The sequence below is a fragment of the Lotus japonicus genome, chromosome 3, assembly GCF_012489685.1.
Source record: "Lotus japonicus ecotype B-129 chromosome 3, LjGifu_v1.2".
Classification (NCBI taxonomy): Eukaryota; Viridiplantae; Streptophyta; class Magnoliopsida; order Fabales; family Fabaceae; genus Lotus; species Lotus japonicus.
In genome coordinates, this window is record NC_080043.1 from 72,887,544 (window position 1) to 72,911,365 (window position 23,822).

The window sequence follows — 23,822 nt, forward strand, 5'->3', positions numbered from 1 at the left end:
GATTACCGAGCACGAGCCTGGCCATGGCGATAATTCGACCCTCGTGTAACAGATTGGCTAAAGGAAGGAGTTTAGCCGGAATCCTCAAAGATTTGGTGCAGAACACATAAGCAGAAAGCCAATACAGCAGGAACGCGACATGCTCAGCATCGGAGACTTCACCATTCTCGACATAATGATCTTTAATAAACTTACTGAAAGCAATGTTATCTGTCGGAATGGCAATAGGATTGGTGGGAGCAGCAGAAGAATGGTAATCATCACCCACCACCCAAAGGCCAGTAATTGCAGCAACATCGACAAGAGTGGGAGAAAGCATCCCAAAGGGGACATGAAAGCTATTGGTGGACCGCTCCCAAAAGAAAAGAGAACTCAGAAGCATAGCAGGGTTGTAGGTAATCGGCGACCTCGACAACTGAATGAGGTCGAAACTTCCAGTCACTTTCCAATGCCCAGACTTACTGGCCTCCACCCTGTCGAGCCATCTCAGATAGGCTCCTTCACCAGCAGATGGGTTAGGAGGCGCAGACCTGAAAGTCCTTTTGGGATCTTTCAGAAAAGGGAAGCGGTAAGAAGGTTGAAATGCAAGAATGAGCTCATCCCCACGAATGCTGGGGTGAAAATGCTCGTAGCCCTCAGGGAGACTGTTAGGCCTGCCCTTCTTTGCCTTCTTCAAAGGGCCTAAAATGGCACGTAAATTGTCATTCACAGAAATAGGAATAAATACCTGGGATTTCCAGATAGCCCGTTTCTCCACGTCATATGGCGGATCTGGAATGGGAGTGCGTTTGGCTTCATTCATCTCACATGCAGCAGCCAAAGGGATGACATTGTCAGAACTAGAACCAGAAGCCATAGAAATGTTCAGAGAATACACCGGGAAAGCAGAAACCAAACGATTGAAGGTGATCACAAGCAGAATCAGGCAAAAGCTTGAGTGTTTGAAAGCTTGAGGGTTTGAAAGCTTGAGTGTTTGAAAGAACGGTAAAGCTCGCAGAGGGCCAACAATGGCGTATTTATAGGCAAGCGAATAGTCGGACGTGAAGTTGCATTATAGGATGATGCATAAAAAATTTTTGAAATACAACGGTTATTTTATTATATAACCGCAAACCCTAATGAAAAGGCTAGAAAAGGGCCATGATTACCCTAAAGTAGAGACGGCACACGGCAGACGGTGTCAGACGTCGATGCTTCTGATTGGAGCAAAAGTCAAACGATTGGATCTCTGATGGGACTTGAAATCAGAAAGGGAAAAGTCGCAAACAGCCGTCAAGCTCCGTCGAAATGCACGGGCAAAAACGCTTGATCTCTCCAAGGACTGGTAGTCGAGAATCAACATTTTTGGGGGGCATCTGTTGGCCCAATATTTTGGCCCAAGAAAAAAGCACATCCGGCCCAAAACACTCAAAGTAGTCGAATTTGGATTAAAGAAAGAAAAAGGAAAAGGCACCAAGTTAAGGAGGTAGCCGAATTCGACACTAGCAATTACTTCTAAGTACAGGCACATGTAACACGTGCCGCATTGACCAAGTCAGATTCTCACCACGTTAGTCGAAAACGTGGCCAGGAAACGGTTGAAGCAGTTGAAGCACACGATCTCCACCACCATGCGTGGAACTTCCGGAGCAAGCATTAGATCGTGGGAGAAACCAGACCCACTAACCTATCCATTGAGGAGGAAAACCGTCAAGGACACACAGAGCATGAAGCTCTATAAATAGGAGAATCCAATTCAGAAAGAGGGTTCTCAACTCAAACTCTGAAAAATTCACCAGAAAGCTCTAATGTCCGCATCAATGAGACTCAAGGAGCAAGACGTGATGATGGAGGAGTACGTTGCAGAACCAGCATTTTAGTTTTCTTGCACTTTAGCTTGTCAATTTCCAGTCCCTTTGTGTAGTTTGTTTGTCGAATTCTACGTTTCACGTAGTTTTCATGTTATTTTAATTTACTTGACTTCTTTGTACCTGACTCACGTTTAATGAAATCTGGTTTCACCTGAGTTGCTCGTTGTTGTCGAAAACACACTCATTCACACACAACACTTTGGCAAAGCGTTTTCTCAAAAGGACCCTGAAATCTAAACTTCCTTTAGTCGAACTAAGAGGATATTTGTTTACCAAAAATCAGTGTAAACACTATGATTAATAATTTTTTCGTTGGTATGCACTGCCTATATCCACGCTTTTCATTACTGTCACTAAAAGTGTCCGTTGGTATATGACAAATTTCTTGTAGTGAGTGATGAACACTTTATAAGTGAGAGGACTCATACACCCAATGCCTTAATGTTTTGGGTGAAAGATGTGGTATCTAATCCACTTGTGGATTGCTCTTGTTAGCCCAATGTGATGATCCCCCGATGTTTTATCCTCTTGCAGCCCAAAAGTCGTATCAGAGTTGATGGTTAGTGTGACCATGGTGACAACTCCTTGTGTCGAAAGTGTCTTCCTAACAATGGTGGCTAGGCGGTGTGTCTCGTTGATGTTGATCCAACAACGGTGCAAGTATTTGGAGACTTCCGCTTGAAGGACTCACACTTGAGGGGGAGATTGTTGGGAATTCAAGTGTCAGTAAGAAGTCTCACATTTGATGACTAGGAGAATGATGAATAAGTGAGAGGACTCATACACCAAATACATTAGGTTTTGGGTAAAAGATGTGGTGTCAAGTGGATTGCTCTTGTTAGCCCAATGTGATAATCCCTCGGTGTTTTATCCTCTTGCAACCCAATAGGTTTCAATACTGATTCAAATGGTTAAATCATTTCAATTCCTACGTACCCAAATTATGCATAATATGACATATTATGACTTAAAATGCCCTGAGTTAATTAAGCTCCAACAAAATGCAATTCTCAACCTCAATCAACACTGTGTGTTTGTAATTTACGTTCCGGTTAGCTTAAAATATATTTTTAATAATATAAGAGACATGAATTTTCTAAAAATACATTTAAATATATACCTACAAAAATACAAATGCACTCATTATCACGAGGCCACTTCCTAGGCGGCTCCCAATACCCAACATGGTGGCTGGATGCGTCAAATAGACCTTAACCTCACCATAATAACTGGAATATGAACGTGGGATAGTACAATCATCTTTAAAAATGTGAAGATTAAGTACTATTATATCATACTCGTTGACATCCAAACTTTGGAATCGAGAGAATCTTAGAATAGACAAAACGTACACCATTAGAAAAAAGTGGGGAAAATGCATTGGTACTACCACTTCCGGACAAAGCAACAATTTGCAAGATGTGTATTACAAATTCAGATTACGTATTTCTTTATATTCCACAACTTTGCTCTGAATTAATTAAACAAATAGCCTAGCTAGCTTGTTAATTATAATTTTAACTTAGATCAACTCTTGTTGGTTTATGAGGACAGGAAGGTGGCCTTTCTCTTGTAAATTCATAACCGTCTCATACAAACACTGCTTCACTGGGGTGAATTCCAATCCCAAGTCTTTCAGCTTTTGATTTGAAAATATGTAGGGTTTTACTCTCGGGTTCTTTTCATCTGAACATCTGCACAAAAGAAATAACATGTTTAGTTTAAGTCTAGAGTGAAAGATATTCCCAAACCCAAATTCTTTCTTCGAGAAATATGTTGATTTTTCAAAAAATAAACAATAACAAAGAGTGTGTCTCTAATTCTCATCTACAAGACAATGTGACACTTCAAGCGTAATTGTAATTTAGTTCTAAACATCAATAAATGTTTATTTTGGTCTTGGATTGTCGGTTTCCAAATACTAGGTTTTGCTAATTAAGAAATTTATTAAAGCAGCACAGGTCACTTTCACTCAACTACATACACTTAAAACTATATTAGTAGATGATTAAGAATGCCCTTGTATCAATTAATAGATGTAGCTAGGTAATTAAAATTGGTAAAGACAAATTAGTAGATGATCAATTAAGCATGTCTCAGGGTTGCCTGAGTGTTGGAGAGGAGACAAGGGGTTTGGTAAAGACAATACTATTTGAAATTGTAAGCTCCACTCGTCTTTGCCTATAAAATCATTGAATTTTTCGGAGGCTTTGATTCAATTTGACTCGACTTTCCAAGTCTCCAGAGTTTGAAACTGGACACGTAGAGAAGTCAAGGTTGGTATACCAACTAAGAGTCCTATCATTCTGTATTCATCTAGATCTCCACCATGTTTTTAACATTTATATATTTGTACTCTGTATATGTGGCTATCCATGTCAAAGATTGGCCGGTTATCAAATTGTTTGACTCTAATTATTTAATTTTTATTTTCTTTTGCAAGTTAAACTGCACATAGAGAAAGCCGCCAGAGAAGATCCAAATTCTTAACATAAGCGGGCATGTTTAGATATACAGAAAAAAAATTATTGTGATAAAAATATGTAAGATAATAGTAAATCGAATAAAAATTACTTTTGTGCACTGTAATTTTTAGCTTTAAGTTTATAGAGACAACAACAAACACTTACTTGGTAGGAATTGGGTACTCAGGGAAATACTTGGCAAGAATCTCAACAAGTTCACCACGGTGCAGAGAACTTTCAGCACAAATGTATCTACCAGATGCAGAAGGAGTCTCATAAACAAGAACATGGGCTAATGCCGCATCCTTAACATCCACATAAGCCTGAGTTGCATTCACATAAGTTTTAGCAGAGCCAGTAAGGTACTTGAGAATGTGAATTGTACTTGCATTGATAGTAGGTTGTAGTAATGGTCCAATAACCAAAACAGGGTTCACCACAACCAAGTCCACTCCTTTCTCTTTTGCAGCTTCCCATGCTACTTGCTCTGCCACTGTCTTCCCATAGCAATACCAATTCTGCAAATTAATTAACCATCCATTAATTACTAATGCTAATATTCACATTTCATGCAAAGATTACTAGTCATATTAATATTTAACTGAACCTTGGTATTCTTGCAGTACTCCAGATCACTCCAGCATGATTCATCAACCACCTCATCTCTGCTCCTATTGGGGTCCATGTATACTGTCCCAATTGATGAAGTGAATACAACTCGTTGCACCTTTGTTTCTGCAGCTGCCATGACTACATTCCTGGCTCCGTTCACTGCGGGTTCCAACATCTCTTCCTGGCAATGTCATCAGTTATGTATAGAATCAAAATGACATAGAGAACAGAGTTTTTTAACTGGTGGAATTGGTCTCTCAGACTCAGAGTATCGTTGAACCATTCTATTGTCTCTAAGAATCTAACCCTTGTGGAAATAAAATAAAAGTGTGTTGTTTATGTGGTACGGATTCATGCCACTCATTAGCAAAAATGCATACGCTGTATGAAAATTAATACAAAATATATATATATATATATATATATATATATATATATCACAATTTAAAATGCGGTATGCATTGTTTTCATATTACAATTTAAAGTATGGTTTGTATTTTTTTTAAATCACAAACTCAAAGTGTCGTATGCATAAGACAACATAAATAAATGTGGCGATAACATTAATAGATTTTTGCAAAGTAGATTAATTTCGTGTTGATTAAATGCATGTTTAGATCTTCGAATATATAGTTTTTAATTTTTAGTCAAATTATCAAAATAGTCTTTGATCAAATTAATTACAATTAAAGAAATATTTTTTAAATGATGTAATAAAATTTCACAATCGATTATACTTGTTGAAATTTTAGGGTAAAAGTGTTTAGGTCTTTATATAATTAGTTATCATATGAGATAATCTTGTTAAGGGATCTGATGTGACTTCTCTCTAGTCACATCTTCCTAATTAAATTCACTGTAGTCACAAACCTAGCGTCCTATAACACATCATTGGGACAATTTTTATTTTAATGTAGTGTGTTATTATTGGCCCTGTGTATGGATTTGCCTCTGTTTATTTTGCTTGTGTGGAAATGGTGGTGGTGCATAATTAATACGTGCGCTCCTGCTACTAGTATTAAAATTACAGAGGAGGGGAAAATGGCGCGTGAAAGAAAGAAGAGAGAAGAACGTGGCATTTTTTAACTTTAAAATTATGACTTTATAATTTTTATTTTAACGTGGTGTCATGTTTTTATTCATTGTCTATAACAATGAACACTGACATCTTGGCTTCTTGTCTACCCCAAGATCTGCTCGTATCATATGCAGGCCGGTCCCGACATTTTTGAGGCCCTGGGCCGTTTTAAAGTTGATTAGTTCACTAATTAATATCCACTTATCTAGTGAATTAGATAGAAAAACCCAATGAAACCTTCCATATTCCAATGCTAATTAAGCTCTTAAATTCAGAAGTACAGAACTGATCTTGAATACAACTGTTAAATTTTTTTTTGAAAAAGTTTAATGGGAATTTTATTTTGGACCCCTTCTTTTTGGAGGCACTGGGTTGTGGGTCTGCCTGCACAGGCCCAGGGCCGACCCTGATCATATGGGCAATGTGTGAGAACATTGAAATTTGTTTCTAGAAAATATAGTTCCCAATTAAAAAATTTATATAATTTACTCCAAGTAAATATAAAGTAAAATCACTATAATCATAGTTTTATGTAGTCCAATAATATTTTAACACGTGAGACAAACTAGAATTTCCTAACGCATATGTTGAAATATAATTTTATATTATATTTACTTGAATAATTTTACTAGTACTAATTATCTTTTCCAACACGTGGCTAGTTGGAAAAGTTTTGGGGTTAGAATTTGAGGAAAGCGATTTTGAAGCTATTCAAGTGTTGGAGAAGATTTATGAGGAACATTTCAAAACTTGATTTTTGTTTGTTTCTCTCGGGTGTGGTTGGGTAGTCTTAGGGTGCCCTTGCTTTTGCCCTGGATGGGGGTTTTGCGGCGATTTGGGGTTTTTTTTGTGTGTTCGACGGGATGCCTCATTTTTTTTTTTTTTGGTTTTCCTTGCTCCTTAAGGGTTTGTCCTTAGAGGTTTTTTGTGGATAATAATATACAATCCTTTATTTTTCAAAAAAAAAAATTATCTAAAGAAACAAGGAGAGGCAATAGAATTTTTCAAACACCCAATAATAAATCCTTTAACATTGAAGGGAAAAAGTTCAAAAAAAAAAAACATTGAAGGGAAAAGAAAGAGAACTCACGGGGTTATCAGTGACCGGGGAGGCGGTGTGGAAGACACCATCGCAACCATGAAAGACTGCTTTCAGAGAATCAAGATCAAAGAGATCAGCCTTATGCAGAGTTAGCCTCTCCTTGGCTCCTTCCAACTCTTTCAAGTGTCCATTCTTAGGATCATCTGAAATTAATAACATAAATTTCAGCTAAACAACCTTACATAAATCAAATTTAACATGCAAGAAAAAACACATGTCATGTAATAAGCACTGCATGCCATGCCATGTATATATAGCAATAACATATAACATGCCTGGGTTTCGCACGGTGCCTCTGACAATGTAGCCTCTCTCCAAGAGAAGTTTGACGAGCCATGATGCAATGAACCCGCCGGCGCCGGTGACACACACGATATCGCCGGAAACTGATGATGTGTCAGCAGGAGCCGGCATCTTCTTGGATTCTTTTAATTTCTTCCTCTGATTATACAGGTGAGAAAAAAATGAAATGGTGGTTGAGAAGAGAATTTGAAGGATGAATGTGCTCTCTCTTGAGTCAAGAAGATGGTATGTGCTGGTTATCGAGAAATGGTTGCATTTATAAAGGAAACGTATCCACCTAATCCTTATTAGTTATTATGGAATATATTTCTTCTTTACGCCATTCATATTGAAGTTGAGTTTTTGTAGTTGCCAGGTAATTGTATATTATAAAGTAGTATTGTTCACATGTGAACATCATCAAATCGTAAATTGAGTGGACGGAGACACGGCCGGAGTCTTTAAATTCAATTGTACAAGGTACGACTTAATTACCTCTTGTGATTATGAAACATTCATTTTTTAATTACATGTATACGATCGAGTCATCAGATCCAATTTCTTACTTTTTTCTAAAACTGATATTACTCTATAGTAACATTTTATAATATCCACTGAATTAGCTAAAGTTGAAATATGCTTGTTCATTGCTCATGGGCACACGTTTTTTTGTTCGTTTCACACCTTTCAGTTATAAATTATCTTAAATCATAGATGCGCACTGATGCACTAATCAAGATTCTTCTTCTTCGATGACAAATCAGGTACCATATTACTCTTCCCTCCCATAAGATCTCTAGGAGTAGTGTTTGATGTTATCTGTTTCATTTGTCATATAAATTAGGTTTAAATACTTTTGAGGTCCCTGAAATTGTATGGCGTATGAAAATAAGTTCCTGAATTTTTTTTTTTCCGATTCGGGATCCATGGAAAATGTTTTTTAATCTAAATAAGTCATTACCCGTGTTAGAAGCTTATGTGACTCTATTTTTGCCCAGTCATCGATTCCACGTGGCTTTTTCAATTTCTTTTATTACACATGCATTAATCAATTATAATTAAACATTTTAATCTTAAAATTAATTCCTCAAATTTAATAATCCCTAACAAATTAATGCTACATGATATGATTAAAGGAAAATCAACATTAATCCCAAATTAATAATTAAACTTAATTAAGTTTTCAACATCTTATTAACTTAATTATAATTTAACTCAAACTAATTAAATCTCAAACTAATTAAACCTAAAAAAACTCATCTTCAAGCCCTTCCCTCTCCGCCAGCCACCTCCTCCCTTATCCTTGAGACATCTTCTCATCTTCTTTCTATGCCTCTGGATAACCCTCCCTTCCTCTCTTCTTTGCAAACTTTATGGCTGCAGCAATGGCAGCTTCAAATAGCAAAACCCCCAATTTCATATTTCAATTTCAAATTGCAAAACTCATCTTTCTGCCTCTTCTGCTTCTGGGTAAGAAGCTGCTTGGTAACTGAATCAAAGCAAAACCAAATCCAAACCTGGTACTTATGGGCAAAATCGAATCAGCGAAGAACACTATGAGTTTTTCTTTCTGCAACCGTCAACCCTCTTTTTTTTAGGGTTTCTCTTCGTCTCCATGGAATGTGGACTCGTTCTCCATGGATGTGGGTTGTTGTCAGAATTGTGGGTTGTTGGAGGAGGAGGATGATGGTGGATCTGGCTGTGGTGGATCCAGGATCAAGAATCTATCATGGACGCTCAATCGTTGTTGCATGAGTTCGTCGTCTTCGTTCTGGGTTCTTTGTCCCTTTCGTCTGAGTTCGTCATCTTCATCCTTCTAGTCGATCCCTTTCTCTCTCCCTCGATCTGACGACAGTTATGCTTGGAGAAGGTTATAGCTCCAGAACGGTGGTCTTGTGGTGGAGCGGTGGAGGTTCTATCCACCGTCCCCGTCGTCGCCTTACCTTCGCCTCTGTCCTCAGCGAAGCTTCTTCTTCCTCCTGAATTTCTAACCTCTGCTTCTTCTTCTCCTTCTTCATACAATCCTCTTCTCCTTCTTAGGTTTAGGTTTCTTATGATTTAATTGTTAGGGATTATTAGGTTTAGGGATTAATTTTAATAATAAAATGTTTAATTATAATTGATTAATACATGTGTAATAAAAGAAAAATAAAAAAGCCATGTGGAATAGCTGATTGGGCAAAAATCGAGCCACATAAGAACATAACACGGGTAGGGACTTATTTAGATTAAAAAACATTTTCCAGGGATCCCGAATCGGAAAAAAAAAATTCATGGACTTATTTTCATACGTCATACAATTGCACGGACCTTCAGAGTATTTAAGCCTATAAATTATATTATATCTAACACTACACTCTTATAAAAATGTCATATAAAAATTAAGAGTTTAATAGATATGCGTTGACAACCAATTAAATTTTGCCACATAGGAGAGAGTTACATTCATTTTTAATTTTAATTAAAACAAAAACATATTTACTTATTTGGCGGAATTCAATTGGATGTCAGTGTAAAATTATTTTACACCAACAATACATATCCATTAAATTCAAAAAGTAATCAGAATTAAGCAATTAAGTTTCAATAACTAACCTTTATGAAAAATATAGTAAGTCACTTGTATAACAAAAATCAACAATGCAATGCTAAATTACAAAACAATAAAAGAAACAGTAAACTAAAATAAAAATGATAGTTCAAATGGTAACTAAGATCTAGTGGACATGTGAGTGGAATATGGAAGGTATAGGGATCAATCCTTGAAGGGTGCAATATTATCTTTCCGACGAAAAAAAAATTAAAATAAAAACAACAAAATTATAAATAAGAGAAAATGAGAGAAAATAACTATCTTGATTCCTAAAGGTTGACAAGCGGTGAAAATGATATTAATTACAAAGTTATAAGGTTACCAACGACTTTAACCATCCTAAGTTATAAGTTATTGGCGGTTTAGCTGTCAATAAAGTTACAGACGACTATATGTACGGTCTCATCGTTTCTTATCGCGATCGATGGTTGTAACTGTCAAAACTGTCGGTAACTTGCACGCTTAAATTTATAGCCACGTTACCTATAGTCTATCCTGCCGATAATTTTATTTATTTATTTGTAGAAAAATATGTTTGTAATGAGATTTTGTGACGGTTTCATAGTTGTCAGCATAAATCATTGGTAGTTATGTGTTTTCTTGTAGTGTTTTTTCAGGGAAAGAATATTGAACCATAGCCAAAGTACCACTTGTTTGCTTGAAACTCCTTGATGATGGCTCATTGTTATTGCATGACTATACTCAACCTCTTCTCGCCTCCTTTGATACTTTGCTCGTTCATGACGAACAGTGCGACAAATAACTTGAGAATCTTCTTCTTTGTGTGTATGTTAGGCATGCACATATTTTACCAATTCCTCAATATGATGCTCCAATGCTTAACAAAATCATCAGGTGCTGGGATGTGATTCCAAATTTCATCTTGATGAAAGCTTCGCCATGCTCTGATTGAGGCATTCCATGATTCTCTTGTTGTTTTGAAATTGAATCTCCATGAGAATATAATATTGCTTACAACGTGTTCCAACCATGGTAATGGGTATTACATTACAAGCTTCCCATAGACAACGCTAATTGTGCTTCCATAATCTAAGCAGAGAGATTCTCCATTCTATCATGGTAGTGCATAGTGGTGCGAATGACTGAAAGCACGTTGATGCAGTTTGAATATATCCACGTCGGATGAGGTATCTGCCAAAGACACTTCTATACTCAAATAAGCAATGGAGTTGAGAGAGAATCCATCAAGTCTATAGGAGAAATATGAGTGTAAATATGTCTGATGCTTAACTTACAATGCAACCAAACTTGTACATACGATGTCGTAGTAAACAATAATGGGAATGTTTAATTTTTTTTCTAGGTTGTTGTGTAGCTGACATTTGAGGAATCAATCTTGCTAAGGTGAATTTAACCATTAATACTATCAACTTAGTCTTTTGCTAGGCTAGTTGATTAGAAAGTTAAAATTCTAAGTTTTATTCATTTTGGTCGAGCAACTTGACGATCACTTGAAAATATTACCCTCCCCTCCCCTCTCAAATATAAATATTACACTCCTCTCTCCTCTTAATGCAATTTCGTTCAAACTAGCTCAAACCCGAAACTCCACTTGTGACAAACAATTAAGTAACCGGCCAAAATAGGTGTAGTATAAAAAGTGATGTAACATGCAAATTTCAAATAGACAAACACCTGCCATGTTTCTCCATTTTGTGGACACATTGACATTGGTCAGGTGGAATCTACCAATAATATCCTGCAATAATAGGAGGGCCTCTGTGACTGCAATATTTCTTGTTGTTCGCTAGAGGAAACGTGAGATGGAGGCGTGAGAATGGAATTTGGGTCTTGATTCTGTTCAATATGGTTGGGAAAGTGAAGACACCGTGCTCCTAGAGTTGGTGAGTGAAGACTTCAAAAAATAAACCATAGAAAGTACTTACAGCGTACAACCCAAAGTCAACATACAATAACAACCCCAACCCAAACAAATGACATCTTTTCTTTCAAAGTCCAACCACCAACAAATGACATCTTTTACCTATATATGACAATTTTGTTTTCAAAGGATTTTGAATTTTTATGAGTAATCTTCTTCGGCCTTTTGACTGAAACCGATGTCAATAGAACAACAACCAACACGCCAAAACAAAATCAGCCTCTCATTTGAACTCCACGCTTCAGAGTTCAAACTACTGTTTTGCTGACTCAGTCAAGAATTTGACCCTTTGAAGTTGCATGACAAATATCTTTAATTTAGCAAAATTGCACCTTAATCATATATGATGATGATGGCGCAAATTTTAGAAGTTTTTTGCTTTGTTTTTTAATACACTATTGTTTACATTTCTTATAATAAATACACTTATATTGATCACCTAACACATAGATCAATTCAACTGATGTGGGATTATTCTAGCTAAAGCATAGATCTCTGGTTCGAGTGTTGTGTTAAATATTTGGCAAGGAGAGCCTATCTACATCAACTCAACTGACGTGGGAATATGCCTAATACAAAATTTAGATTAATTTTAAATTTCCAAAGACTATCTAGCTTGAGGAAAAGTTTTTATTTTCTAGTCCTCCTTTTAGAAAAAAGAACAAGTGTTTTCACAAAACTTACTATTTTCATTTTCATTTAACTTTCTAGTTCTACTTTTATTTTCTTCACAACGACATTCGGTAACATGTGGATTACGATCATCTCTGTCATATAACAATGTCAAGTGAAAATTATACTTATCCCTCTCTTCATAAATATTCAAAACACCTCATCTATTTAATAGATATGAAGATAGATATAAACACAAATTTCAACATGAGAAAGTTTTTCAGATGAAATGATCCTTGATCCCTACCCGTAACATTCTCTGTTCAAGAAATAACTGCTTACCACAAATGGGAATGTAACATACCCTTGAACGGCAAATAGATGACATCACAAAATGTATGAAACCAATTTCAATAAAGGGTGTAAAACAAACCCTTCTGCAGTAAATAGTCAATAAAGGGTGTAAATCAAACCCTTCTCAATCCAGGTCACCACATATCAAACTATACTAACGACTGACCAGTTTGCAAGGTTGTTGAGATTAAGTATGATGCAAAACAGACTAATCCATATGGTAAAGCCAATAATGTTACGAGTTCTAGAGCTAACTATTGGTACTAGTAAATACTGCACAGCTTCACTGGCTCACTGCTAACCTTCTTTCTATACACCTTTGTTTATTCTTCGAGACCTGCAAAGTTCAAGCCCTTTGAGCTTTGTCCTTTTCAAGGTCACCATTCTCAGGTTTGATCTTTTTCATGTCGGAACCAGTCTTCCTTTTTCTGGTTTTAAGCGGCTTACCGGCAGAATCTTTCCTGTCAACACCAAAAATATATTTGAGAGCAGATTCTACAGATTCAGATTTGAAGATGCTGGCAGAAGTTTTACTGTCCGAATCATTAGATTGATGCGGTCATGATTGAATTTCAACCGAATTAAATTTGGTAAAATTGATTATGGTAAAATGAGTTGAAAGTACAGTGATATATGTTTGAATACATTAATGATAAAAGTGTTTTTTATAGGGTAGTATTGTGAAATTCAGTTGTAAAATCTCAAGTGATTATGTCTATCCTAGAAGCTAGGATTTGTAGCTTCATCCTAGAATTAATTGTAAAACCAAACATTTAAACACCAAAAAATTGATTCTAATTCTGATACTGGAGAATCAATATAACGCTTACAAACGTGAAACCAAACATTATCTAGATTAAATATTTGTGAATCCCTAATATATTGCCTAGTATGCAGACTAACCTGGACTGAGAATTGGTCTTTGCACCCTTAGCTGACTCCAACTCGGGAGTTTCTCTGCATTTTTCTACCCTGCACATTATGAATAGCTTGACAATATAAGCTTCATAAATCAGTTGAAGATTAATAAAAAAATAGGTGGATAGAACAAAACTGACAACACCAATTTAGCGATCATATAAGATAAAAGGCCAGTTATCGGTATGAAATCCATGATAATTTGGTCTGCTATAGATACAATATAGTTCAAGGGATTTGAAATAACATTTCTAAAACAAACTTCTAGTTAGAGGTCCTTTCAATTGAAACTGGATTTAGAAAAATAAACTGGCAAAAGTCCTTCACTTTGATTTAATAAGCTTATAAGTTTTCTTTATGAAAAAAGATAGATATTATGAAAGTTAAAACAAAGCAAATAATGACAACACCAATATAACGATCATATAAGATAAAAGGCCAGTTATTGGTATGAAATCCACGATAATTTGGTCTGCTATAGATACAATATAGCTCAAGGGATTTGAAATAACATTTCAAAAACAAACTTCTAGTTAGAGGTCCTTTCAATAATATTAGGCATTAATGTCCTTCAGATCATGTAATACTTACATATCCGACGCCTCGGCGAGATCCTTAAGTCCAAGTCCTTTTTCCTGATACCAGAATATCAGTATGCACGATATAGATACATACATACATATATATAATATATATACATGTGTTAGTGTAAAACAAAAATTAAATTGGCATCGGAGCTTTGTACTCACCTCATTTGGTGAAACATCAACTAGTTTCCAGCGCTGTTTGTTAAGATTCAATACTTCCTCATCCCCATCATCATACAAAATCTACAGAAAAGTCATTTGAAAAGTTAACAAATATAATTATATATTTCAATACTTCATGCTTTTCAGGCTCACACAACAATCATTTGACCACACAAGTATTGTTTTTTCTTGTTTCATAATCAATCAATGAATTCAATTATTAATTTCATTTTTTAAAAAATGTTCATTAGAAGAGAAGAGTGAAAATTTTGATATTGTCAGAATAAAACATTTTCCTTCCAAGTCACCTGTGAGTTATCACAGTAGTAGGAGGTTTTCAATCCGGCTCTCCAGCATTCATCTAACTTAAAATATAAGTACTAAATTTGGGAATCAATCATATGGAGATATTTGGCGCACTTTTATGAGGATGCACCATGAACATTAAAGAATAAAATTCATGAAATCTTAAACTAGACTATACTTCGTATTTGCAAAGCCCAGAAATGAAAGATAAACATTATCACAGGTATGTAGGGTTGAAAATAAGAATGATTTAAAAGGTCATATACCACCAGGATATTATCAGTGTCAATACTACAGTACATAGGGATTAGAAAATGTCCAATCAGTATGTCATGTGCTTTTGTTTAAAGAATAACTCATATAATGTGTTACATAATGAATTTAAAAGCTAAAGAAAACAAAAATCTAAAGCAGTAAAAGCCACCTCACCTTATGCTTTCCTCTGACAGGATCATAAGAAGCGACAACACCTGCATAAAACCTGAAGAAAATAATTGTAAACACATAAATTTCAGGGTTACATAAACCAAGCAACACACACACGTATGTACACATTGAAACTGATTATGAAACAAGACCAACATCTAGTTGTTTTAGGGAAGATGTTAAATGATAAATTACTAATATCTTTGAAGGAAAAACCTTCCAAACATAGCATTTAACTCAAAGATAAAATTGAAAAACAAACTGATTCAAATTCTTTATCTAAATCACAAAGCCTGTTTCTTAATTGAGATGTTCTAACAAAATCCAGTAGACCAACTAGAGAAAAGAGATGTTAGATGACAAGAAATGAGTCTCATCTACTTTCAGAAGCATATGAAATTTAGAATATGACAGTAGGGAAAGTGATTTTGTAAGTCCGAAAATCCCATGAGAATGCATAAAAAAGAAACCTTTGCAAATAGTTTATCTTAACTTAAACTACCCCACCCAAAAAAAATCATTGTAAATGAGATCTCTATTGATAGAGGAAATCCAGATCATAAAAAGACCAACATCCACTTCCTGTGAAATGGCCTTTACACACCTGAATTCTCCTTTGGTACGTGTCTATTATTCAGAAGTAACTATGATTTATAGCATTTTTTCCTCCATATATAACCATTGTCCTAAACCCGTAGTTCACAAACACAAGCACAAGCAAACAGCATCATATGGCCTACTGTAGCTGAGGTCATAGTATACTTCCTTTGAATTTATTAAAAGAGGAATGAAGACATAGAAAATAGATTACAAAATAGTGCTACTGAAATTCTTACGTCTTGTCCTTCGGCCACCAGACCTCGATCCGACTACCAACCAATGAGTTACTACGGTCACGAGATTCAGATACCTGAGGGAAAACTTACAGAAAAGGTTACAAGGAATACATTACGAGGAAGAATTAAAGGAAGGGGAAATTCCAGTAAACAATATACAATGAAAAAAAGATTCTGATTCAACCTATTCTGTCAAACTCCTGAAAAAGAGATGCTGTGCTAAATTTTGTTAGATCACTATTATTGAGTATAGAGACAGACAACGTTTTTTACGCTGGACAGTGACCACGCACACACACACATGTAGTGAGAGAGAGAGAGAGAGAGAGAGAGAGAGAGAGAGAGAGAGAGAGAGAGTAGCCTTATATCAACTTGTTAGTACAGTTAGCACATAATTTCAGAGAGTATCACATGTTAAGGACTTTCCAGGGTAAATCGAAAAAAATTAGAGTTAGAGTCATAAAAAAGTTGAAGATAATGGGACATCTCACAAGATTTTAGTAACTCTATCCAACAACTCGGATAGATTTCAAATGCATACCTCTACGCTTGTAGTGATGTTCCTTCTCCTCAGCCTTGCTTGTGTGGTTTCCCCCACTCCACTTAATGCTTTACTTGCAGACTCAGTAATCGCCATCGGCCCCTATAATGTGGCAGCAACAAGGCCCCCAAAAGATGAAGTATGTGAGGTTTTACTGAAATTTCCTGTTATTCAGGATGATTGTAAAAAATATTCTTGATATACCTTCACAGCAGATGATTTGTTGAGACCTTTGTTAGGAGTAGCATCATCATGCCTCCTCCTTTTCTTAACCTCTGGTTGACCTGAAGATCTGGCCTCTTCTCTATTTTCCACCTCAACATTCATAGCTGACTTGTTTCTCCCCTCATCTTCACAAGAAACCTTAGGTTCCACATTAGCATCCACCAATTCAGGAGCTACACCAGTTCCCCCATTAGACTTCAGAGTAAACTTAATTTTCCTAATGGGTGGCTGAGGTTTTTCATCAGATTCCTTTTCCAACCCAACATCAGGGGATTTGGGAAAAGTCTTGTCGAGCAGAGGATTCAAATTGCCTTTCTTTGATATTGACACAGAATTAGTATGAACATCTTGATTACCTGTGCTACTTATTTTCCTTGGGCGACCTCTTTTGGGGCGGCTTCCATCTTTATCATGTGTAAAACGCAGAACAGCATCAGTGTTCTCATCATTTTTAGGTTTAGCTACTAATGATTTAACACCTTCGCTCATATCTGCAGACTTTGACATTACATTATCCTTGCTGGAAGCAGGGATTTCAGAAGGAAGAAAATCACTTCCAATAGCAGAAGTCTTTCTCAATTGAGCTGGTTTTGCAATGTTCTCATGTTTCGGCTCAGAAACTAGAGCTACATGTTTCGTTTTAGGCTCCGGCTGCATCATATCCTTTCTGGACATAGGATTTTTAGAAGGTGAAGAATCAGAGCTAGTATTGTGAGCCTTTCTAGATTGAGCTGATTTTCTGGTTTTTGTTCCCATATGAATCAAAGAGTGATCATAGCCTTCCTCTGCATTCATCAAAGAATTAGGCTTACGGTCCCTCCTCCTTGGCGAAGTATTCAGCCGAGTTTCAGAGCTTGGTTCCTTAACAGACTCTAAATTGCAAGTCTCTGAATTGGAGTTTGCACTGCTTCTTTTGGAGTTCTTAGTAAGATTAGAATGTTGTTTCCTTTTGGAACCAGACTTTTTTATAGCTTCTCCATCCACAGTAGCAGCACTGGCACATATGTTTGATTTTGTAACACCCGTAAGTTGGGAACCTCCCACACAAGTAGTATCTGGTTCAAGTCCTTTGGTCACCTGATCAAGAATATAATTACATGTTTAATGTTCCATAATATTGACTGGTGCTGTGACAAAGTAAGCATCACAATCGTAACGGGAAATTTAATAATCCAATAACGTATAGTGAAAGGAAAAAGATAACTTACATCACAGGGTTGATCATCTGCATCTGTGGGTACATCAAGCTTGTTATCAACTGACTGAACCTGAAGTATTGCAACAAAATCAATCCTAACCAAGTAACAGGTTATTGAAAATAACAATACCAAAGTGAAGAAGATATTGATGTAACAGTGGGTTAGAAATTAAGCATTATTCATATCCTGTCAGAAATCTAGGGAGAAAGAGAAACTGAGAATATATTAAAGTGAGAGATAAAGAAAGAAGTGTTATGGTCATTCAAGAATCAAGGAGAGTATCCTCTTCCAAGGGTTTTACTTTACACCAGAGCAATGAGCTTATTCAGTTTATTCCCAAAAGGTGCTTCCCCGATACACTTACTGATATTTAACCCGTGACCCCTAACTCTCTTAGCCCCATAACTTACCAATTAAACTTCAAATTATCCTTCTACAGACACACCATATTTTCCTCCTATCTCATTATTTTTATTCCTAACAATACCTCTCCCTAATAGATCAACATTGTACTCAAGGTTGAAATTTCAAAACTGTAGCTGAATGGCATCAAATCTTCCTATGTAGCCTCCTAATTGGTTTGCCTTGCCAATGGATAAGAACTTGTTTCACCTGATCCCCACAGTGAGATACAGTCTAATACCCCAGTGCACTTTCTGGGAAATAAGAGTTGGCATCCACTTTCAAAATCTATAGGTAGATTAGTTCCCACTGAATGATTTAATACCACCTCTTTAAGCTGGGACAATGAAACACAGATTGAATGTGTTCTTACTATGGGACCTGAAGTTGGAAAGTAACTGCGACTTCCTCTATTTGTTTAGCACCAAGTAGGGACCACAGAATCTATCTAGCAGCTAACTTTGGATGCATTGAGAATACACATCCCTAGGAGTGGGTCTAATCTTCAAATAAACCCGATCCCCAACCTGAATAGTAAAAGGGCATCTGTGTGCACTGGCATACGGCATACCGCTCCATGCAATTAAGAAAAACACATATTATCTACTATCAGTATTGCCTATGACAAGTACAACATACCACTGCCTTTGGAGAAGCAATCAATCGATTCTGGCAAATGGACGTAACGATTTGTGGATAATCATGAAGAGATCTTCCTGAGGACTCCACGACCTTCATAAGAAACGGTGTAAGCTTCACAGCACAGCTGGTTATTACTTTCTCAGCCAAGGTCCAAGAAATAGGTGAGATAGTCTGGGAAAATAAGCTAACCAGATTAACAAAGTAAAATAAAAGGACATGAAGTAACAATAACCAAATAACATAAAAAACCAAAAAAATATAAATGAGATGAAACCGATATAATGCAAAGTTTGTTACCTGATTTTCCTTTCGAGCACTATCTAAAAGAGGTTTAAGAAGATCTGGGGAAATTTCATCACTTTCGTTTATGACCAATGTCATTATTGATTCCATTGAATGAATTACATTACTTGGATGGCTTGACCTTTAAATTGAATAAAAAATACTCTAGTCATTAATACAGGAGTGAATGAAAACTCCAATGATAACTGATAAGCAAAAAAGAAAAAAGGAAAAAAGCAGTAAACTTCTTCTTATGTGATAACTGCTAAGCAATCTATTTTTTCATCAGTATTTGTCAATGTAAAACAACTTCCCCTAGCTTCATCTGCTAGTCATTTGGAAAAAGAATATGCAAAGAAAACCTAATTTCCTTGGCTGCACCACTTCTGTATTGAGAAGTTTAACACATAAAATTCATAAATAGTTCACCTCCAAAAGCATCTCTCAAGTAAGTTGATAGAAACTGTGAAACGAAGCACTGTTCTATTGAAAATATTGACTTAAGCTTCTTTTCTTCTACTGATACAAAGATGATATTTGTAGAGGGGGGAGATTTGTACAAGAACTTATCGAAATGCCTACCAAACATGAAAGAAGATAGAAACTAGTAGATACAAAATCAACCGTGAACTTCATCTAACAGCAGCTTAAGCTGTTAGGGGAAGGCCAGTCCAAATTCAAGAGACAGTATACAGAAAAACTTACACATGATTACAACACCAATATGATCTTCTACTTATGTGATCGGTTTGAATAAATTTTACCAAATTTGAAAAACTGTTTGACTGTCAACTATAACCAAGCTGAAATATACATTTACAAAAAATAGAAAAGAAACCTCAAAGTTGGGTGCACGAATTTTATAGAGATGATATGCATCTATTAATATGTAATCAGAAAGAAAGAAAAACCTAATTGAGTTAATAAATTTCACCTAGGCAATTTTGGAACTGAAGAAACAGATAAAACAAATTGTCGTTAGGGCTCTCTAACCTTACAACACCAAAGAAATGATGAAACATCTCAATAACCAGGTCATCACACTCAAGGTCCAGCATGACCAAGGATGACCTGACCTTCCAAACATTCTCAAGTATGGCTAATGCCTTTTCATAGCCACGACCAGATACATGACACAATTTCTCAAAAGCTGACACCTTGAGCTTGAAAACTTCCTGCTCAGCACGAAAGGAAATGTAATCAATGTATAATTTCAACAAGAAAATATAATTACAAAAATCATTATCAACATTTATAATTACAATATACTTGAACTGTTTGATTGAAAAAATTCAATTACAGAAAAGTAAAATGAGTACCTTCATTTGTTCATCATCATAAGGGGAATCTGGTGCCGTAATTCTTGTGATCTCAGCTAGGCAAGATGTAACAGAGATGTTGACATCCTCATCCGGATGTCGCAAAAGTTCAGTAGAAATTAGTGCCTTCATTAAAGGCACCAGTGATTCTTGAACATGATTGGCAGGTCTTTGATCGACCGTTGACAGAATCAGCTCCAATTTCTAAAATTTGGAAAGCCATACAAAAGTAAAGGAATGTCAGGAAGGCCTGTTGTTAAAAATGTTTTAATTTATTCCAAAATTCAACTAAGCATTGAAATAAGTGGGGAAGACTCCTAATTTACACTGTTACAAGTGAGGAATTAAACCAGATATTCAACTTGATTTATTCATATCATCTAAGGACATAAACTAAGCCCTTTTGTAAATATCCACATTTCAGTGCATAATTCGTGTGCACCTTAACTGACACCTCAAAGTCAATTAACAAAGCAAACCATTGGTAACCCCCTAACAGAAAAAAAAGTCCATGACAAACATAAGATTTGTTTGCGTCCAAACAATAAGCCACATAATCCATCATCAAATTCAGCAACGTAGTGGAATTCATTTGACAAGAAACGGCACAGGAATGTATAGATATATACGAGGGCATCAAGGAGATCAAGAGCATCAACCTCCCTAGGTCAGTAACTACTCTGCTGCCATTAAGTAGCTGAGCAAATCTTTTTTTATGATAGAAGAAATTCACTAGAACAAAGAGAAGAAAACTACAAGAAACATAGGGTAAGGGACCCAAAATATAACAAGAAAGAAAAAGAGAGAACATCTGGAGCAAAGCTGCCAGTTTCATTTGCATATCAACAGGGAGTAAATGGCAGGTTCCCAAAACCACTTCTTGCAAAGGAACCTTTTTGTCAATGTAGAATCATTGGCGGGTTCTCCTTTCATAAAATCATAACCAATCCATTTGAAAGCATAGTTCACAAGTACAAGGGGAGGTTGGCTCCCTACACAAGGCAGCTCCTTTTGCCTTGCTCTTGCCAACTTGTTCACCTCTTCATGGTGAAACACTTGGCCATTGACAAATTTCTAGCTGTCAAGGGACAGTAGCCCCTATCTAGGAATCGACATAGTGCTACCCTAGTAGAAAAGTCTTGGTTATGCAAGAAACCAACATATCCATAAATTGAGTACCACAGGCCAAATAGAAGTCTGGATCTTGAAGGATGCATTGAACTTCCAAAGGAGTTAATCAAAATTACAGCCACTCTACTTAACCAATGAGCCAGAAATTGAAAAAAGGGTTTGCAGGAATACATCCAATTAGACAGATAAACACAGCCAACGAGACACGAAGAGACTCCGATCAGAAAATTCAATAAAAATGAAAAATTTAATTCCATGAAAAAATGTGGAAGACATATGAGGTAAATAAAACCTAAAGAATTCCCTTGGAAAATAACCAGAATTTGGGTGTGCCATGCCAACCCATTTGAGATACCTAAACCAATCATGAGACAACCCATAACATGAGATATCTAAAATCAAGGCAGTAATCTATATGATCAGCAAACAGAGAGAAAATCATAATCAATTCATGAGACAAAAATCCAGCAGAAAGATTTACAAATAGATATGAAAAGCAGAAGAAAGATATGGAGAGAGATTACATCAAGCTGTTCAAGAACCACATCAATATCATCATAAGGCTTGCATTTGAGCAGCTTCCTCCCCACATGTCTAAGCCTCTGCAGCAGCAGTGTATCTCTCTCAGTGGAAGTCATTGTTTCTGCCCAGAAAGTTTGGAAATGTACAATGTAACTCACAATTTATAGCCCTAGCTGTGTCAGCAAAACTAAATTCAAGGGTTTGAGGCAAAGTGTGTGACATGCAAGCAGATAAGCACAAAAGATTAGTTCATGTTTTTTTTTAATACTATTGAGTTTCTGGGTTTGAAATTCACTATACAATCATTACAATGTACTAAGAAAAGTTTTAAACCCCTTTTATTTGGTTACCTTAAAAGAAAATACTCCCTAAAGAGTCTTTCTTTCCTTTCTTCTCTTACAGGCGAAAGTGCCTGTCTTTGATCGTTGAACTTGAGGGCATTGCTGAATGCTGATGAACTGAGATTTCGTCATCATCTTCCCTGCAATTACCATCATACCCTTAGTATATTTTTCCTATGCCATACAAATACTCCTAAGGTAAAGTACATGTTTGATTGTCTGAAACAAAGTTAAGAAAAGACTTTCGCAGGAAGAGCGACGATGGCTTTGGTGGGACAGTGAGTTTAGTGACACATTGTGGTACACTTGAAAATTTTGCTTGTAATGACAGGTATACCCTTAATTTATTTCTTTCTTAGACAATAATATCCTCATCTTCACCACCTCTTCTCTACTACTCTGTTGGGGTTTTCTTCACCCAACACAGACTAAAAACCTCTTTTGCTCACACAACCCATTCAAAATTGAGAATTTTTTTCATAAAATAAGAATATATTTAAGAAAGAAATCCCAAATAAGAAGCAGAGGAACCGAAAAGTATAAGGATTAAAAAACAAGCATCACACAAATTCATTGTTCATGTTCAAAACACTCAAGCATTCACATGACATACAAACAGATCAGCAAAGTTTTAATCCTTTACACAAATTTTTACTAGGTCCTGTTCGGGTTGTCGGATCATGGGTTGCGGTGGTGACTTCGACATTGAGTTCTGGGTCGAGATGAATGCTCTTCCTGTGTCGGCGGCGGAATAGCGCGTACTCCTCCTCCGCCGGCAGCTGAGCCCGATGACGACGGTGACACCGGTGGAGGCCATTCATGAGATTATTGAGGAAGAGGATGATGAAGTGGAAGAAGAGGAGATGGAGCCCTCAGATTGATGATCTGGTGGATATTTTTGTAAATTAACATTTTAATCCCAATCAATCTCAGCTGTTCAATTTTAAAATTAATATATCCAATGGCTACTATCCAACTGCACCACCATGGGACAGTTTTCTACTGTCCCACCGAAGCCAGAACCAGGAAGAGCTTACTCTAGGCTGATGTAAATGTTTCTTTTTAACAAAATTGTCCTCTGTGGAGGATACATATATTTGACATAAAAAAGTCATTATGGTTAGAGCAAAAT

The 23,822-nt window shown here is 36.3% G+C and overlaps 2 protein-coding genes across 3 annotated transcripts; both read right to left on the bottom strand.

Moving 5' to 3' along the window:
* Positions 1-3,206: 3,206 nt before the first annotated feature.
* Positions 3,207-7,721, bottom strand: LOC130745743 (cinnamoyl-CoA reductase 2-like). Its single transcript, XM_057598110.1, has 5 exons — positions 7,383-7,721; positions 7,096-7,250; positions 4,923-5,108; positions 4,481-4,833; positions 3,207-3,544 (listed from the first exon to the last, which is right to left on the bottom strand). The coding sequence occupies exons 1-5, from the start codon at positions 7,519-7,521 to the stop codon at positions 3,373-3,375; spliced, it is 1,005 nt and encodes a 334-aa protein (XP_057454093.1). The 5' UTR covers positions 7,522-7,721; the 3' UTR covers positions 3,207-3,372.
* Positions 7,722-12,894: 5,173 nt separating this feature from the next.
* LOC130745744 (sister chromatid cohesion protein PDS5 homolog D-like) lies at positions 12,895-22,828 on the bottom strand. Of its 2 annotated transcripts, none has more exons than XM_057598111.1 (15): positions 22,700-22,828; positions 22,352-22,470; positions 20,697-20,900; positions 20,371-20,552; positions 19,393-19,519; positions 19,093-19,266; positions 18,061-18,120; positions 16,832-17,929; positions 16,628-16,729; positions 16,087-16,160; positions 15,254-15,305; positions 14,519-14,599; positions 14,361-14,404; positions 13,755-13,823; positions 12,895-13,312 (listed from the first exon to the last, which is right to left on the bottom strand). In XM_057598111.1, the coding sequence occupies exons 2-15, from the start codon at positions 22,463-22,465 to the stop codon at positions 13,198-13,200; spliced, it is 2,496 nt and encodes an 831-aa protein (XP_057454094.1). In that variant the 5' UTR covers positions 22,466-22,470; positions 22,700-22,828; the 3' UTR covers positions 12,895-13,197. The 2 variants fall into 2 exon arrangements, with proteins under 2 accessions (XP_057454094.1, XP_057454095.1); XM_057598112.1 differs by having other exon boundaries at positions 22,352-22,429; positions 22,700-22,790.
* Positions 22,829-23,822: the final 994 nt, after the last annotated feature.

Excerpts from the sequence above, each read along its gene's own strand:
- LOC130745743 (XM_057598110.1), bottom strand. The coding sequence starts at position 7,521 with ATGCCGGCTCCTGCTGACACATCATCAGTTTCCGGCGATATCGTGTGT. Across the intron at positions 4,834-4,922 it reads AGTACTGCAAGAATACCAAG|AATTGGTATTGCTATGGGAA; the intron begins GTTCAGTTAAAT and ends ATTAATTTGCAG. Across the intron at positions 3,545-4,480 it reads GAGTACCCAATTCCTACCAA|ATGTTCAGATGAAAAGAACC; the intron begins GTAAGTGTTTGT and ends TCTTTTGTGCAG.
- LOC130745744 (XM_057598111.1), bottom strand. The coding sequence starts at position 22,465 with ATGACTTCCACTGAGAGAGATACACTGCTGCTGCAGAGGCTTAGACAT. Across the intron at positions 20,553-20,696 it reads ATGATGATGAACAAATGAAG|GAAGTTTTCAAGCTCAAGGT; the intron begins GTACTCATTTTA and ends CGTGCTGAGCAG. Across the intron at positions 19,520-20,370 it reads CATTTCTTTGGTGTTGTAAG|GTCAAGCCATCCAAGTAATG; the intron begins GTTAGAGAGCCC and ends TTCAATTTAAAG.